This window comes from Littorina saxatilis, linkage group LG2 (assembly GCF_037325665.1).
Source record: "Littorina saxatilis isolate snail1 linkage group LG2, US_GU_Lsax_2.0, whole genome shotgun sequence".
Taxonomy (NCBI): Eukaryota; Metazoa; Mollusca; class Gastropoda; order Littorinimorpha; family Littorinidae; genus Littorina; species Littorina saxatilis.
The window spans coordinates 25,614,120-25,632,498 of record NC_090246.1 but is presented as its reverse complement, the minus strand read 5'-3'; the positions used below and the strand labels follow the sequence as shown (position 1 = coordinate 25,632,498).

At 41.6% G+C, this 18,379-nt stretch overlaps 1 protein-coding gene across 1 annotated transcript; it reads left to right on the top strand.

The window, feature by feature from the left end:
* The first annotated feature begins 961 nt into the window (after positions 1–961).
* On the top strand, positions 962–18,178 carry LOC138952505 (protocadherin gamma-B7-like). Its single transcript, XM_070324194.1, has 11 exons — positions 962–1,019; positions 4,908–4,967; positions 8,322–8,476; positions 10,257–10,319; positions 10,935–11,021; positions 11,553–11,660; positions 12,177–12,302; positions 13,424–13,585; positions 14,158–14,242; positions 16,759–16,871; positions 17,241–18,178. Exons 1-11 carry the CDS (start codon positions 962–964, stop codon positions 17,997–17,999), a joined length of 1,776 nt encoding a protein of 591 aa, XP_070180295.1. The 3' UTR covers positions 18,000–18,178.
* The last annotated feature ends 201 nt before the right edge of the window (positions 18,179–18,379 follow it).

Sequence of the window (18,379 nt, the reverse complement as noted above, 5' to 3'; positions counted from 1 at the left end):
GTTTTTCATCTGCGTTGGCAAATGCATATCTGTCAGGACCAAATACAATATGGTGACGAACGGAAGTCGGGAGTCCTGACACAGGAGAGTGGAAGAAGCAAACCGCTCTCTGATTATAATTCATTTAATTATTTAGCATTGTTGCGGAGCATTTAAGAGCTTCTTATTGCAGATTGTTCTAAATTACAGTTGAGTGAATGTCCCTTGAACTTTTTTATGGTCTATTTCGTTTGAAAACGTTCCCTAAATGGAACCTTAGGTGTACTAACTTTAAAGTCTTGCACTTTTATTCTCATATCAACATGGTTACATCTGCCTTCACAAGCTTGTACACAGCAGCTACATTACTTTCATTTGAAGTCGCTTTGGCTTGTCAGACTTGTTTTGAATTCTCATTTCCTTTGTCGGATTGCAGAATTTCAAGCGTCTTATATCTATGTAACCTTCTTAAACGCTGTAGCAATTTTCATTACACCATGCCCCAGCTTCTGTCTTGCAAAGACGTAGATATTTTCATTGCACCATGGCCCAGCTTCTGTCTTGCAAAGACGTAGATATTTTCATTGCACCATGGCCCAGCTTCTGTCTTGCAAAGACGTAGATATTTTCATTGCACCATGGCCCAGCTTCTGTCTTGCAAAGACGTAGATATTTTCATCGTGCTTGTTATAAGACCCCGTTTTGAAGCACGCCACAACGTAACGTATTTTGAAACCATATCGTTTTATGACGTTAAAGATTAATGAAGTAATCTCTGAAAAAGTAAAAAAGATTAAAGGTTTGGCCTTTTAAATGATTTTTTTTTTTAATTATCAGTGTCCTGAGACATCTGTAAAAGCAGTTTGGTTATTTTGGTTGCATAATACCTCGTACCTTCCTTCTCGTAATAAACCATCATTTACATCAGCAAAGCTATGTCCAGGCTTTTACATGGAATAAGATCATCCTTCTTCTTAGACACATGCAAAGACGGGCACAGTGGCGTGGTGGTAAGACGTCGGCCTCCAAATCGGGAGGTCGTGAGTTCGAATCCCGGTCGCTGCCGCCTGGTGGGTTAAGAGTGGAGATTTTTCCGATCTCCCAGGTCAACTTATGTGCAGACCTGCTAGTGACTTAACCCCCTTCGTGTGTACACGCAAGCACAAGACCAAGTGCGCACGGACAAGATCCTATAATCCATGTCGGAGTTCGGTGGGTTATGGAAACACGAAAATACCCAGCATGCCTACTCAACGAAAGCGGAGTGAAGCTGACTATGCTCTCATAGTATAGTTTGGGGAACCCAAATGGGCAAACGAGCTCACACGTAACCAGAAACATTCTGGAACGCTGAAGAAGAAGAAGAAAGACACATGCAAACCTTTTCGGCCTAGATGCTTTTTACGCATACCAAACACTTTTTAACGAATGAATTTTGTGACTGACATCTATGTCAATGTGAACAAATAATTCAGCCAAAAACGGACCACTGCATATAAAACTGCCAAGTCGCAGGATGCTCTTGAAGAATGTAAAAGCCTGGGCAGGTCTGTTGGGATTTAGATGACGGTTTACACGTGATGAAGGCGTATACAACACACTAACCATTACAAGTAAACAACATTTATCAATCTCAAAAGCGTTGTATTCTTTCTGACGTAAATTGAACTTGCATGTTTGGCAACGAGACCACCAGATAGAAATGTTTCAACTTTACTAATAAGAAGTAAGCCCTGTGTGTTCCGCCTCCTCCTTTTCCTACAATAAAAGAAAAAAACCAACAGGGAATGACGTAAGGGAAAAGAACCAACAGCACAACTTAAGAAAAAGGCACAGGGGGGGGGGGGGGGTAGAGAGAAAGAGAGATAGACACACACACACACACACACACACACGCACACACACACACACACACACACACACACACACACACTCACACACACGCGTGCGAACACACACACACACACACACCTACACACATACACACAAACACACACACACACACACACACACACACACACAGTGAGAAAGAGAGACAGAGACAAACACAGCGAGAAAGAGCGACAAATAGAAAGAGAGAGACTGAGACAAACACAGAGAGAAAGAGCAACAGAGAGAGAGGTAGAGAGAGAAAAAAGAGACAGAGAGACAGAGGGTGAGAGAGTTTCAGCCAAAAGCAAGATCCAACAGAATCCTGGCGGATTTGGGAGTTTAATCCTAAGTTGACTCCCTGGCCGGACAGCCAGCTGATAATACAACAAAGAATGTTGACACAAATATGAAATTGTGCCGACCTTGGATCACGTGCTCCACGTCTGCCTCGTTCTGAGCCAAGTCTCGCGAGATGTTGATTTTCACACGTGAGGGTATGCGAGGGACGAGCATAAACAACATGGCGATAATTGAGTAGAATGTTGGGGGAATGTTCGGCCCCAGTGGAGTTTGGCAACGGGTTGCATACACGTTGAGCTTTTCTGTTACTTTTTTTTTCTCTCTCTCTCTGCAGTTTGTTTTGCTGTTTTGCAAAAGAGGGAGAAGAGAAGCGAGAAACGGAGACGGCATTAATGTTGACTGATGTCGTGTCTCTAATAAATCCGGCAGGTATCGATACGAGCTGTGGTTATATTAATTCAGTGTCGTTAGCTGGCACAGTGAGAAAATCACAGTTGACATACAAATGTAAGGTCAAAGCAAAACCAGAGAAGTACAGTGTGCGAAGAAAGGGAATGAGTATGGTTGTCAGCCAAGCTGAAAGGAGCAGATTAAAAGAGACCTGTATCTTGCGATTGATTGATAATAATACTAGACCGAAAACCGAACTACTCAGACACATCTGCAGTATAGAAACAGAAACGTAAGAAACAGATAAAGAAAAAAGCAAGCATGCACGCTGCAAACCAAGGTGCTGCACAAACTCCCTAGAAGTAGCCCCACAAAATAAACATGTAAGAAAAAGAGACCAAACTTTGCTCGAGAGACCCTTTATGACATTTATTGAAACCGTCACTTCCAAACCCAACCCAATAAATGTATTTACGCTTATTTGTTTATTTAAACTCGTTTATGTGTCTTTGTGTTTATGTGTTGATTGACTGATTGGTTGTTTGGTTAGCTGGTTGATTGATTATTTGTTTGATTGATTGATTGATTGTTTTTGTTGTTGATTGATCGATTCATTGATTCATTGATTGTTTTTTTCTGTTTATCTATAGATTAATTCACTTTTTATGGATCTATTCATTGTAATCTAAGAGAGAAAGATGATATGGCAAAGTTGCACTAATGACTTGATTACAAAGAAAACACACCAGATTATGATTGCGTTAGTATCAGTTCCTGTGGCAAATATATCACGGGCGCCCCCCGCCGCTTATTTCGTTTTGGTATTTCACAACCCCACTTTTCAAGCCTGTGTATTTCACAAGCTACAACATAAACTGGACAAACTTTCAGCAACTCACATCGTAGAGAAATAAATAACTAGGAAGGGGGCATCTAAGCAAACCAGCAGGGGCACCGTTAGGATGAACGAACACTATTTTGTTGTAATTTCCTCCTAAACCAAGAAAAGGAAAGGTATATTATATAACCAGCCTTTTTTCGAGGAACACTTCTGCTTGTCCAACGCTGACTCTTACAAGTACTTGGATTTGTCTACGCTGTGAACTATTTTCAAAAAATAAATTCCTGTTTTTTATCATTGGCTTTGTTGTATATAAACAATCGTGTTATAAGTCTGTTTGTCAATATTCTTGTAAATGTTTCATATTGTTTAGCATATTTTAGTAAATTTTCTATTTTGCCAGAAAACGGTTACTGGGAACATAATTAGTATTGGACAGAACGGGTTCTATATTTTTGTTATCTAAATAAAAATGCCCCCCCTCCCCTTTGTTGTTGTTGTACACATCAGAACGTGTTTTTTTTATAAATGTGTTAGGGGGGAGGGGGGCACATCCAGCGTTGACCTGACCAGGATTTCACAGGGCAAAATCGTATTCCTCTTACGTTATCTAAATCATTGACCTACACAGAAACTCATATGTTCCACTGTACAATTTTTGATTTAAGGTTAAAACTCAAATTTGTCAATGTTGATGTAACCGTGTGCCGAAACACTACGATCACCTCGGGAAGCGAAGTGCAATCAAACAGGTTTGAAAATTTTAGGGCTAATTTCTTAGCCCTATAAAAACTGTTATGCAAACCCGAAGGTTTCCATGAACATACAGACAATCGGAAACTACCACACCCTATCACAAACAGATTTCCACAAACCACGGGTGTTGACTTTAAAGGCCAACAACTCGGGTGCAGAGTCTGCTGTGAAAGGAGCGGTAGCCTCCCCTGTCACAATCGCCCCCGTTTGAAATGAACTTCGTCCCGAAGTTCCGAACCGGGAGACCACTGTCCATCCCAAGTTCGCAGAATGGGAACAGTACGAACATGTTCAGTGGTCATATTATGCCATTACCTGAACATATCATGCCGAGTCCCATCCCTGCTCGCAAGCGCCAGATGTAACCGTGTGCCGAAACACTACGATCACCTCGGGAAGCGAAGTGCAATCAAACAGGTTTGAAAATTTTAGGGCTAATTTCTTAGCCCTATAAAAACTGTTATGCAAACCCGAAGGTTTCCATGAACATACAGACAATCGGAAACTACCACACCCTATCACAAACAGATTTCCACAAACCACGGGTGTTGACTTTAAAGGCCAACAACTCGGGTGCAGAGTCTGCTGTGAAAGGAGCGGTAGCCTCCCCTGTCACATTGATTTTACAATAACGGAAAGTATTGTCAGCCTAAAACTCGACTCATTATTCAGGACAAAAGACTTCATGCAACAATTAGGGTTGCGTTTTTAGATTGTTGCAAGTATGCCAATGTCTGAAACAGCCTGTTCTCCCTTTTGTCTGTTTCAGTGAAAGGTGCCTGTGATGTGAACACGTCTATCATCTCTGTTAAAGAAAACGTCCCTGCTGGTAAGTCTGCTTTGATTTTAAAACATATTTTGTTTACACTTATTGCAAGTTGTAGTTCTGAAAACAACGCACAATCAGTATTACCACAAGTGCATTATCTACAAGTCGATATCAACCCATGGCTGCAGTCGACCGCGTTGATACATGCGCCCTTTGGGCTTTTTCTATGAAATGATTTGTGTTACTTAAATTAGAATGGTGAATTCTGGGAAACTGTTAAAGGGACGTAACTTACCAGTGCAAAAATCATGCGGAACCTTGTTGCATATTACAGAACTTCTTAAAAGTAAGATGATGCATTTATATTCACTGCAGTAGGGTGATACATGTTGGGTATGATAAGGGTTAAAACAAAGAAAAGAAAAAAAGAAAGAAAGATTACACAAAAAAAGGGTCTTGGATTGCCGAGGGATTTGAACTCGACCTTACAGGACTAGCGCTCCGGAGCGCTACCGACTGCGCTAACAGAACTAACTGTAAATCCAAGTAAAAAAAAAGTACATTTATAATTTGAGAGTTACTCGTGAGTTCTCGAGCATGTAGTGTGCGTACCCGACTCGTCGGTTCCCGACTCGTCGCTCCGTTCATGTTTGTGTGCTGTACGCTCTATCAATCTCACTGTTCGAGGTGCGTCAACTTGATAGCTTTCCCTATTCTTCCGTTAACTTTGTATCAGTCTGGACAGCAAGTGGCATTGACATCAAGCATAACCGAAATAATGGTAACGCTCCTGTCCCCGAAACGCATTGACCAATCACCGAATAGCACTGGCGTCATTTTACAAAAATGATTTCCCAACCCAGTATTCCCTCCAGCTTGGAGATTTTGAAGGTTTCTTTTCGTGCGAGGACGCCCTATGCTCGGTTGATGAATGAAAGGGAAGCAACCGGTTGAAAATGGTTCGTCGACAGAGAACATGAGGAACGAAGACTACTTGTTGGATGATGCACTTAAACATACAACATGGTCATTTTTGTTTTGTTTATCTAACTCTCATTGTTATTGTTATTCTACTTGTTTTTGAACGTGTCCATCTACTTTCACTGTGCTGTTCTTGTCGTGCTGAGTTTAGTTTCCATAGATTTGTCTGTTCTCATACGTCAGTATTGCAAGTTTAAAAGATTCTTACCCGTCAAATCGCCCTATGAGGTAGAGAGTTCGGATGTAGGTTTGGAATAATGACATCTCACACCAGGAATACCTCAACTATGCAATAGTTAGTGGTTGAAAATGTCGATTATTCCAAGCAAAGCACTATGAATAGGTAGTCTACACAGACAATGCAGATTATTGGTGCACCGCGCGTTCACTAATGCTTCTTGATACGTCTTTGCCCCTGACAACACTATACTACCCGTCATAAAAAAAACACAACTAAAAATCTAGACAGATGCGTTTGTGTGAAGATATTTGTGTTTTGAGGCCGTTTATTGTAAAACCAGTTAAATGACTGGAAGGCCATCTATTCTCCTACCATATTCAGCAAACAGATTAATTCTACATGAGATAGTATCGACAGTGGAACCTACAACTCAGACACCTCTAAAACTTATATTCCCAAAAGCAAGTTTTGTCTCATTACACTTACACGGATTCAAACCCCGATTTTAATGGCTTCTTAGAGGAATGACACCTACACTGTTCAGCATGCCATGACGTCAATGTTAGTCAAGAAAGTTGGTCAAAACTGACTGTTTTGGATGTAAATTTGATTTTATTTTAATGACGTACTAAACGTGTTCCGTTTGAACTGCTTTGATTTTGTTGTCGATTTTAGAGCGGGAATATTGCTTTTGTGAATTCTGCTTAGACACTATCCTATGAAAAATCAATCTGTTTGCTGAATATGGTAGAGGAAGGGATGGCCTTTCCAGTCATATATCTGGTTGTACAATAAACGGTATCACCACAGAGATCTGCACTTGAATGTATCTACCTAGTTCTTTTGCTTTGACGGGAAGTATAGAACTCATTGACATTTGCTGGAATCGGGGTTCCATTGTAAAATCCAAAAAGTTTCGTCTGCGAGACGTATGGATTCCGCTAGGATTTGAAAAGTGGCGACGAGGAATCGGGCTTTTGACACTGAAGAGTAGGCTCGAATGCGCTATATCTACACTGATTCTACATTTAGACTTGAAGTTGTGGGACATTTTTTAATAAATCGTTGCAGGTGCGTATCAGTTACGATACAGCGTCTATATGGTATATTGTTTGGAGTTACATTCGCCAGGGGACGTGTACTAATTGCATTTATCCTACATACGTGAGAGAGACACCCGTGAGATAATAATCGTTCAAATCACACGTGTGTATATCATGTAAATGAGGTCATGTCAAGCAAGTCTGGCAGAGACCTGTTTTTCCACTGCTTATGATGCCAAAGTCACCGAGACAAACGTCATTATAGAAACACAAATTGCGCTCGCTAATTACCCTCGATGAATCTTTAGAACTAACACGTCACGCCACACTTTCAGAGTGACGTTTCTTTGCTTTGACGTAATAGATTGCACGAGGCTTTAGAAGAGATCGAGGTTCCAAAACAAGCGTCTTCAATTTAGCTGCCTCAAATGCAGGACATTTTCAGTAAAATACACGTAAGTACAGTATGTAGGATAAACAGAATACTACATGGCTTGCTGTGTCGTACCAGATTTACACTCGTTGCTTTTTCAAATTGTGAACAGCTCGCTTTCGCTCGCAGTTCAATATTTAAAAAAAACAACTCGTGTAAATCTGGTACGACACAGCAAGCCATGTAGTATTCTCTATGGCTGCAGCTGGTCAAGCTTTATACGATAACGCCCTGCATTTATCATCTTTTCAATATTTGTTTTATGAAAATATTCTTTTATTGTCTCTTGTAAGTCATAACCTTCTGGAGTTGTTGCACAACACCTACTCCCCTACCCCCCCTCCCTACCCCCCTCCCTACCCCCCCCCCCCCCCCGCTATGTTGTCCAGGTATAGCAATGCTTTATGCATGTTTCTGTCGGCTGTTGTTTTCATTTTAAGAAAATGTTTTATATTAATCCAAATATCTCTCCTCCCACCTCTTCTTACCCCTCCCCTTTTATGATATAGCTGTCGCGCGTTTTTCCGGTTTTTCATCTGTTTCAATCATTTCTATGCATCATTGCTACTGCAATGACACAGCTGTCACGCGCTTTTCAGGTTTTTCTCAGTTTCAATAATTGCTAAGCATCATTGCTACTGCGATCACTTTCATTTTTATCAGTTGCCTTTGTGCACCCTTTAGGTAACAATTCTGTGCGTTCTGGCTTAGGTTTCTTCTGAAATGTAGGAGCTTAATGACTTATGGCGCCTCTAACGTAATTGTTCATTCTACAGGCACAGTGATCATGAGGTTACAGCGTGAATCTGGCGAGCACTGGTCATTTCGAGAGGACGGTCCCAAAGGTTACATCGAGTTGAACGCCACTGAGGATGCTGTTATCTTTTACTTCACCAAGACTCCGGACCTCGAAAAGCTCAGCACCGAAAAGGTATAGCATGTGTGTGAGAACTGAAAACATGCAGGTGTATGTAGTTTAGATTAAAACAATTACAACTCCAGTGCTTTAGTTTCATGCATACATTGAGGAAAAGTTCCGTTAATGAGAGCGAATAGAAACGTCAAATACAACAACGAAAGCGTCAATCACCTCTAAGAGAAAACATGTTGCTTTTGCCAATAACCAAAAACAAACAAAAAACAAGCAAAAACACACACACACACACATATGCACACACACACACACACACACACACACACACACATACACACACACACACACACACACACACACACACACACACACACACACACACACACACACACACACACACACAAACAAACAAACAAACAAACAAACAAACAAACAAACAAAGCGCAAAAACAAAGGTATTATTTAAAACTCTTTCAAAAATGAGTTTTCAGAAACAGGTGATGATGATCTTCGTACGGATGTTTCATCTGACGGACTGAGCCATGCTGCAAATTAGATCGTATTGTCACGACCAGGCTTACATGTTTGATAATAGAACAAAACAGAATAGGCTTATCTGTCGACTGATATTCGCACAATACATGCATCTACACAAAATTAGTTGTTTGTATTGAAAATCGTTTGAGAGTTCTTGCGCTTTTGTAACTACGCTCTTTTTCAAAACGACCTGGTTGTCCCTACAGTTGTGTAACTTATCTGTTCAAGCTGGTTTTCATGGGAAAGCCTGCCCATACAATAACATTATTGGATCATTCTGTGTTGTCAGTGTTTCTTCCAGAGCGTTTCTGCCCTGTGTTTAAACAATGTTTTTGGAACCAAATTTCTTTAAAAAAAAAAAGAAGCTAATTTTATCGATAAACTTGTTTTGGTGAATAAACTCGACTTTGATCACAGTTATTCGCCAGAGCTGTGTACCCTTTTGTGACATGCATGCTCAGTCCTTTAAATGATTATAACGTATATTGAATGGCAACTAAACGTTAGAATGTATTCTATTAACTTTTATTCAGTAATACTCTGGTCTAATAATGATACAGGCATGCAGACAACAACAAACAAAGTAATATATTTGTGTCTTTTTTTAATTGTTAGTATTCAAATCCATATCACACCCTTTGATTTTCATCTTTACGAAGGTGATGTTCTTTGAAACCCTTGTCATTTACTGAACGCAGTCAAACAAAATGTTCGAGCCTTTCTAATTCTTTCTATGCAGGCCAAGGATATATTATGTGGAACCAGTATTTATTAATGAAATCAATTTGTATGGTTGACATGTCTCAGTTAAACTCCTTGGTAGCGTTGTTACCTTTGGAACACAGCTCTGGATAATAACCCTGATTGAAGTAGTTATTTATTCTATTATGATACATTTGGAATTTCTCCCTTCTCTTTTTGAAGGGCATATTTGCGTCGTGTTTTATGTGGTTGTCCGTTGATGCATTGTTGCTAAGTTAACTGATTGGATGAATGTTTTTTTTATTATTCATACATTCACTGTTACATCATTCATTCATGCATCCACTGTTAATTCATTCATTTATACATTCACCGTTCCTATATTAATTCATTTATTCCTGAAAGCATTGCACTGACAAATGTGTAGAATCTGACTTCAATCATATCAAACGAGCTTGGTGAGACCTTGTAATTCAGAAGCTACACACGATGACAACATTTTCACACATGGTTACACGACCTACTCTTTTTGGCCAGCAGTGTTGGTTTTAAAGATCTTCGGTATTATGCTATGTACTAATCAGTGTATGTTTAACAGAGTTCCATGCACGTGTCTCTTCCCTTTACACTGGAGTGTTCCTTCGACGGATGGAAACACGTGGTAAGTCTCACATAAATTTGTATCAACGTACAATGAATTTGCATGAAGATGACAACTTTATAATGTTTTCGTTTCAGGATGAACTCATGGATGTATTTTTGTTATAATGGAAAATGTTGCGTATACACAAATCATGATGGTAAACTACATTTAAATAAAAATACAATTCTTGGAATAATGCCGAAGGCCAGTATCATCAAGGATAACCCCATCCGGGCAATCGTCTGCAAAAGAAGCAGATTTATAAGGCAAATATTTGACTTCCAGAATTCTGCGTCACTTAAGTTCTTGCAGACGCTTTTTGTACATAATAACTTTTTCTTTGATATCAAGACACACACGGCTTTGTTTGTTGTCTGTGTTAAGTTTTGTGTCTTCTTTTCATTAGCTTGGCTTCTTTGTCTTAACGATTTCAGCGTTGTAACACTTATCTGATGAACTGAAAATAATGCATGTTGAGCAAGCAACAAGCTCGACTCATGCATGACACTTTCAAGACAGCGGTAAGGCATTTAAGGACAGGATTAGCTTGCTGGGAAATGCCACCCTGTTCTTCTTCGGTGATCGCACGTGTCCTTGAAAATGTGCCCGCTAACAGTACAAGTGTTGTTGCAGTTCAAGCAGTCAATCGTTTTGATGGACATCAACGACAACGACCCCGTGTTTCACCCTGACCGTGCAACCACCATCACTGTCAATGAGGTCAGTGCTGGTTACAGTAGATTGATGGTGAAGATTTGCTGTATGTGTGTTCAAAACACCTCGGTGTTGGTTAGCTGTTGGCTAACTTGCCGTAAGCAGTGGTTTAGTTTACAATAACACCGGCTTTCTTTTAAGTAGGTTATATTAGCAGCTTCTGTCTGGGACATGGTTCCCCGCTTGTTTTTTGTCTCTCTCCATGAATTTCTGTTGTCGGTGTTTGGAGGTGCTTATCTTTTACTTTAACTGAACTAAAGGCTCGTGTTTTTGTTTTGTTTTTGGTCATGAAGCGGCAGATGTAGTTGTAACTGGTTGCTTTGTTCGTTGGCAATGCGTTGCATGTACTTCTATCTTGATAATTATGTGTTTTGTAAAAATAAAGTCAGCAATGTATCAGACCTGGTTTAAATGTGACATAAATGTGCATTTATCTTCTTCTTTCTAACTTCTCATGAGTTAACATGAAGAAGCACTCAATGTAGCCGTAGAAGTTGTACTTTTATTCATCTTTCGCTTTGTATTTGCTTTTTCCAGAACACGTCACCAGGGACGACCATCATACAGCTGGACGGTTACGCCATTGATCCTGACGTGTCCGGTTACATCACATCGTATGAAATAGCTCCGCACGAGGACATAGAGGTAACCAAACAGCTTCAATCAATCATTTTTAAATACACTAATTTGCTTTGTCAATAATAACACTTTCAAATAAACTACAATTCTTGTTTTGTGATGATGAGTTTTAACATTATGAAGTGCCATAGTTTTAGCCCTTTAACATTTTAATACAGGGGCGTCTCGCTATTTTGACCAGATTTGTCTTCTTTAACGAAATATGGCAAAGATTAATGATCAAATTGACTAAGAGCAGACATTGAAAAAAAGTAAGACAGCAAACAGAAGGCATGGAACAGGAAAGGGAAATAATGCAGGAGATGATATGAAAAGCGCTTAATCCTAATATGACAGTTGAAAGTAATTTAACATTTGAGTCTTCTAATTCTACTTGACCTTCACATCCCTTCCCCCCCCCCTCCCGCCCCCTCCCCCGTTCTTTCTTTCTGTAGTGGTTATATACTGTTAGTCGTGTGTAAGTTCAAACAGTTTTAAAATGTCTACTATGACTAACAGTCTGCAATGATGTGTCGTTTTCAGAATGACGGCTTCGACTTTTTCACAGTAGCTGGCACTGGCAAAGAACTGGTGGTCAGACGACAGCTGGACTTTGACCAAATGAGACTTAACGGTCGATCCTTCTTCTTGCTCAACCTGACTGCGATGGTGGGTGCATTGCTGTTTCTAATTTCGCTAAATGGACAACCAAAATCGTTCCCGTTTTCCCAAAGCAAGCCATGTGTAGGTGTACTATTTGGAAAACGTCGCCTTAGTTTGCAAATGTCTACATCAACGTTGATCTGCGCAGGCTTTCACGTTAGATAAAAACAACATTCCACGGAGACATCTACTTAAAATCTAGTTTTCTTCCTTTCTGCGAAGAGTGGAATTGTTGGCTGAATTAACTTCATAGCTTCCACTTGTGTCAACCAGCAAAAGTAATTCAGCGAAAAATCCACACTCTGCACACAAAGCAGCCAGGCTGTAGATATTTGGTGTGTGTCAACATTGAAGGATATGCTCTTATCCCATGTGAACATAATTATGTGACCCTCCACCACGGAATGAGTCGCATGTCACCTTTGCATGATTTTCATATTTTTACATTTTTCTAAAGAGTTTGTTATGCTCTATCCAGTGGTGAAACCCGTTTTAGAAAAGAACGAAAAGTGTTTGAGTTATATACCTGTGACTAAGGTGACCCTCACACTGTTACCAGACACTCCCCGGATTTTTGTTAAGCCTAGCGCAGAACCGCGCGAGGTGACATGCGACTCATTTCGTGGTGGAGGGTCACATATGCACATATCTGTCAGTGGTAGTGCACATAATCGTGTACATGCTAAGGGAAGTATATGTAAAAGTGTGCACATGTTACTTTTCGTCCACCTTTCGTATCTCCCTCGTCATTCAGTCAGAGACAAAGGCAATCAACTATGTCAGGGTTGGATTTGAGGGGGCGTTCTTGAGTTCCGAAAGCACACCCCCCCCTCCTCCTACTACACGGCAATTATTTTAAATTTTTTTCTCAAGTAGAGTTCGCAATTTACCCCTTGCAAATGGTAAAGTTGTACAGCTTATGGGGAGGGGGGTTCTTGCCCCCCCCCCCCCACCAAACGACCCCCCCACACATACACACACACACACACTACCCCTTCGTCGTGTGTGAAGCCCATCCCTCGAATACACTTAGTCTAGGTCCAGCCCCGTCTTCAATTATCTTTTTGCACAGACGGCAATGCTTGGAATTCTCAAAATGACCAATGTGTTATGATGTTTGTGAACAGGACAATGGCCACCCCGAACAGCGCAAGGCCTTCACAACGCTACAGGTGAACGTCAGCGACAGCGATGACCAGGGTCCGGCCTTTGTCTACGCGGACTGTCCGCTGATTGATGGTCACTGCACCACGCCCCTGTACGAGACAGTGGCCCAGAAATCATTCACGGTATGAAAAAAACACATAGGACCATTCACTAACAAATGCGGGCGATTAGAGAGAGAGAGAGAGAGAGAGAGAGAGAGAGAGAGAGAGAGAGAGAGAGAGAGAGAGAGAGAGAGAGAGAGGGGTCCTGATTTGGCTTATAAGATCCGCTGGACCCAAAAAGCAACAACTAACTAACTAATTAGAGAGAGACAGAGAGAGAGAGAGAGAGAGAGAGAGAGAGAAAGAAAGAAAGAGAGAGGGTGGGGGGGGGAGGGGGGTGGGGGGTGGGGGGGGGGGGGGGGGTAGGTGGGGGAAGGCAGACCCACCGACAGACATATTGACTAACGGGGAGAGATTCAGACTCAGACTTAGAGTCGTACTTATTAATTTTCATAAATATACACACCGTCAGACGACTGACGGAAGGACATGCAGACTTACTGACAGACATACATGCATGACGACCAGCACGGAACGACTGGGAACTGTAGCATCGCAACAGGCCTCACTGTTACTGCATAAAAGGAGTGCATGTGAATTTAGCCTAACTCTCTTTATTTATAGTCTAAGTGTTGTTTTGTTTTTCCACACAGGGAGAGCTGAGAGTGTGGCCAGGGCCCATCAAAGCCGAGGACAAGGATTCTATGAACAACACCATCCTTTATTACGTCGTCAAAGGTAGTGCTTTTAGTGCTTTTGGTACACAGTGTGTGTGTGTGTGTGTGTATGTGTGTGTGTGTGTGTGTGTGTGTGTGTGTGTGTGTGTGTGTGTGTGTGTGTGTGTGTGTGTGTGTGTGTGTGCAAGCGTGCGTGCGTGCGTGTGTGTGTGTGTGTGTAGATCCATATTCCTATATTCTGCTGGAAGATGTCCATCTGTTTCTCGTTTTAAATAATTGCATGCCAAGGGTTACTGCTACAAGGCTTCGCCTGGCAGCGATCATTGTACAAGGGGAGAAACTCTTCCTCAGTTTAGTTTTGTGTAAAAACAGTTGTTCCCCCTATTCCGTTCACAGACTCGCATTATCGACGTCCTTCTCTCAACGGCCAAGGTGTATCTGTGACAAAAATATTGTATTGTATTAATATAAAGGTATCAGTGTTACCTAAGTTACTTCATATGTATTTTCAAACCAATGACAACAGTGTGTTGCTGATTTAAAATAAATTTAAGCCGACTGCAGACGACAAACAAGGACCCTGCAAATGTATGCATATCAACCAGACACAGACAAGACACACAGCTGGAACTCTCTCTCTCTCTCTCTCTCTCTCTCTCTCTCTCTCTCTCTCTCTCTCTCTCTCTCTCTCTCTCTCTCTCTCTCTCTCTCTCACACACACAGACGTACATACATACACACACACACACACACACACACAAACAAACACACATACACATACACACGTACACGCTCGCGCGCGCACACACAGAGACACGCATCGACACACAGAGACACAGAAGCACTCAATGACAACCACTTTTCATTATCAATTCATTGTAAACCTCTAATGGCACTTGTTGTACTTTAAAGCTAAGAGTAGAAAATGCAATGCCTCTATTATCCTCTCTAAAAAATCTATGAAGGGTAATCTCTAAGGATAACAATCTTTACCGCTCCAAATCTAATGCATTCTATGTAACTATTGACAGTTGTAAAACAAGTTAAATGCTTCTAAGACTGTCGAACTACACATACACTCTATCTCAGTATCTTCATGTAACAGTAATCCCCAAATAAAGAATGATTTAGATTCGGTCCGTGGTATCCAGTCATATTTTAGTTTTAAGCTCTATACAAAAGAAAAGAAAAAGAGAAGAAAAAAAAGACCAGGACAACAGTTCTTTCGTATTCTGTCAGCAGGGTCTGTCGCTTTGTAGATGGGCACATATTTTTTGCATTGGAGTTTCCAGTACTCAACCCATAAAACACTGCAAATGGGGTTTTGATGACGGGAATGCTTCAACAACTATGCAATAATGACTTGAAACTACTTTAGTTTAAATGCTATTCTATTGATGTTGACAACTGTCTTTTCCCTGGTGACTTAGAACTACTTTACATAATATTATCATTACTGGATTAATGCCGGCCCATATCTCAATATCAAACTACTTCTCCTTGTCTTTATTTCCACCTAACCCCCACAAAAACTAGTTAAAGGGATACCGTACAGGAAATTAGTAACATACAGCAATGTTTGAAAACGACGACGAATAATTACACACACAAACACTAAAATCTCCTCCACGTCTTCTCTTTCTTTTTATGCTCGTCTTTCTCCTCCTTTTTTATATTTAGTCAAGTTTTGACTAAATATTTTAACATCGAGGGGGAATCGAAACGAGGGTATGTGTGTCTGTCTGTCTGTGCGTGTGTGTGTGTGTGTAGAGCGATTCAGACTAAACTACTGGACCGATCTTTATGAAATTTGACATGAGAGTTCCTGGGTATGAAATCCCCGAATGTTTTTTTTCATTTTTTGGATAAATGTCTTTGATGACGTCATATCCGTCTTTTCGTGAAAGTTGAGGCGGCACTGTCACGCCCTCATTTTTCAACCAAATTGGTTGAAATTTTGGTCAAGTAATCTTCGACGAAGCCCGGGGTTCGGTATTGCATTTCAGCTTGGTGGCTTAAAAATTAATTAATGACTTTGGTCATTAAAAATCTGAAAATTGTAAAAAAAATAAAAAAATTATAAAACGATCCAAATTTACGTTTATCTTATTCTCCATCATTTGCTGATTCCAAAAACATATAAATATGTTATATTCGGATTAAAAACAAGCTCTGAAAATTAAATATATAAAAATTATTATCAATTTTTTTTTTCGAAATCGTTTTAAAAACACTTTCATCTTATTCCTTGTCGGTTCCTGATTCCAAAAACATATAGATATGATATGTTTGGATTAAAAACACGCTCAGAAAGTTAAAACAAAGAGAGGTACAGAAAAGCGTGCTATCCTTCTCAGCGCAACGAATATCCCGCTCTTCTTGTCAATTCCACGGGCACTGCCTTTGCCACGGGCGGTGGAGTGACGATGCTACGAGTATACGGTCTTGCTGCGTTGCGTTGCGTTCAGTTTCATTCTGTGAGTTCGACAGCTACTTGACTAAATATTGTATTTTCGCCTTACGCGACTTGTTCTTCTTTTTCCTCCTTCTAAACGGTGATGATTTTGTTGTTGCCAGTATCCCCGGACAAGTACAGCGCTTACTTCAAGATGGACGCCGTCACGGGCAAGATCCGGGTCATCAAGGCCTTTGGCAATAAGGAAATTGACGCCATTCATGTTACCATCAAGGTATGTTGTCTCCGGACATTCTGATTTTGACTCTTATCCCTTTAAAGATTGTGAGTGGTCAAGTTAATATCCCTTGTCCGTTTTGTAGAGAGGGGGTAAGGAAGAAACCCCCCCCCCAACAAAAAAAAATCCCCGCTCCCCATCTCCTCATGCTATTCTTTCGTTCTCTTTGCCCTGTCTGGATATCAGTCATTTAAAACTGTCTTTATGTACCTACTCCCCCCCCCCCCCCCTAGTCCCCCCACCCCACACACACCCTTCCGACCCCAAACCCCGCCCCATCCCCGTTCTCTCTGCTCAGCCTTTACCTCCTAATTCTATTCGTCTTACTATCCTCCTGCTTTACGGTTTTCACGTGCTTGTCCTCAGGCGGAAGAGAACTCGATGACCCGTCGCTTCCTGACGACCACGCTGAGGGTGCAGGTGGTGGGTGACTACTACGCCAATTACAAGGACAGCTTCCGCAACGTGCCGGTCAATGAGGCCGTGGACGGCGAAGGGTCGTCTTCTTCAGCCGCAGCCACGGGCAGCACAGTCCCCGTGTCTCTCTTCGTCGCCACCGTCGCCGTCTTCTTCATCATCGTGGTCAGCTTCCCCTTCATCATGGTGCGCGTCATCAAGGGCAAGCTCATGTCCGACCCCACCGGAGTGACATCACTGCAGCTGAACTCCAGCAACAGCTCCAGCAGCAGCAGGAAGGAGTCGTCGGACACGACAACGATGTCCATCCTGACCTGCACCTCCAACGACACGGGATCCACCATCTACGGACCTCGTCGGGACAAGGACTCCGACACGTCTTCAACGTCGTCTGCGGAGTCATCGGACTCGGCCTCGACGTCGACCTCCAGCAGGTCCTCGTCAGTGCACCTTGATTTTGATGACGCCATCTCCTTTGCCACTCCCAGTGCTAACGCTCCGGACAGGATGGTGTCCTCCGTGTCCTTCGATCCTGAGGAGGTGAGCTCCCGATTCAGCCCGCCCGTGCCTACCAAGAAGGACGTGTCAGCTGGGGAGAGGTTCAAGAGAAGGCTGAGCAGGCTGATCAACTTCCACAAGGGCAACAACAAAGACAAGCAGAAGTCCAGGGTCAGGTTCGACATCAGGAACGTTTCCAACTTCTCATGAGCAGTGCGGTGAAAAAAATGAATATGACTTACACAATGCATATGACTTGCAAAATGCTATGAGGTGACGATGAACTTTATTTGAGACCGATGAGTAAAACCATGTCCATACGCTAAGTGGGAACATGCCTGCGCACAAGCGATTACTACCTCTCGTGACCTGACACTGCTGAGGCTAAGGGGGAAAAGGCTTGAAGCTTTAGTTTTGATCAGTTCGTGATGCAGGAGACACGAGTCGTGTCTAATATACGGATTTCTCCAACTGTCCCTCCGGAAAGGAGAAGTGTTCTCCAGAAAGAGAATTAGAGTGAAGACTGCTTCGAAAATGATATTGCTGTGTTCATGTGATTTCTTCTAACTTTTGTGTGCTGACATTGCTCC

Bases quoted from the DNA above. Each gene is read 5' to 3' on its own strand.
- LOC138952505 (XM_070324194.1), top strand. From the start codon at position 962: ATGCAAAGACGGGCACAGTGGCGTGGTGGTAAGACGTCGGCCTCCAAA. The intron at 1,020-4,907 runs GTGAGTTCGAAT...TGTCTGTTTCAG, and splicing joins GGCCTCCAAATCGGGAGGTC to TGAAAGGTGCCTGTGATGTG. The intron at 10,320-10,934 runs GTAAGTCTCACA...GTGTTGTTGCAG, and splicing joins TCGACGGATGGAAACACGTG to TTCAAGCAGTCAATCGTTTT.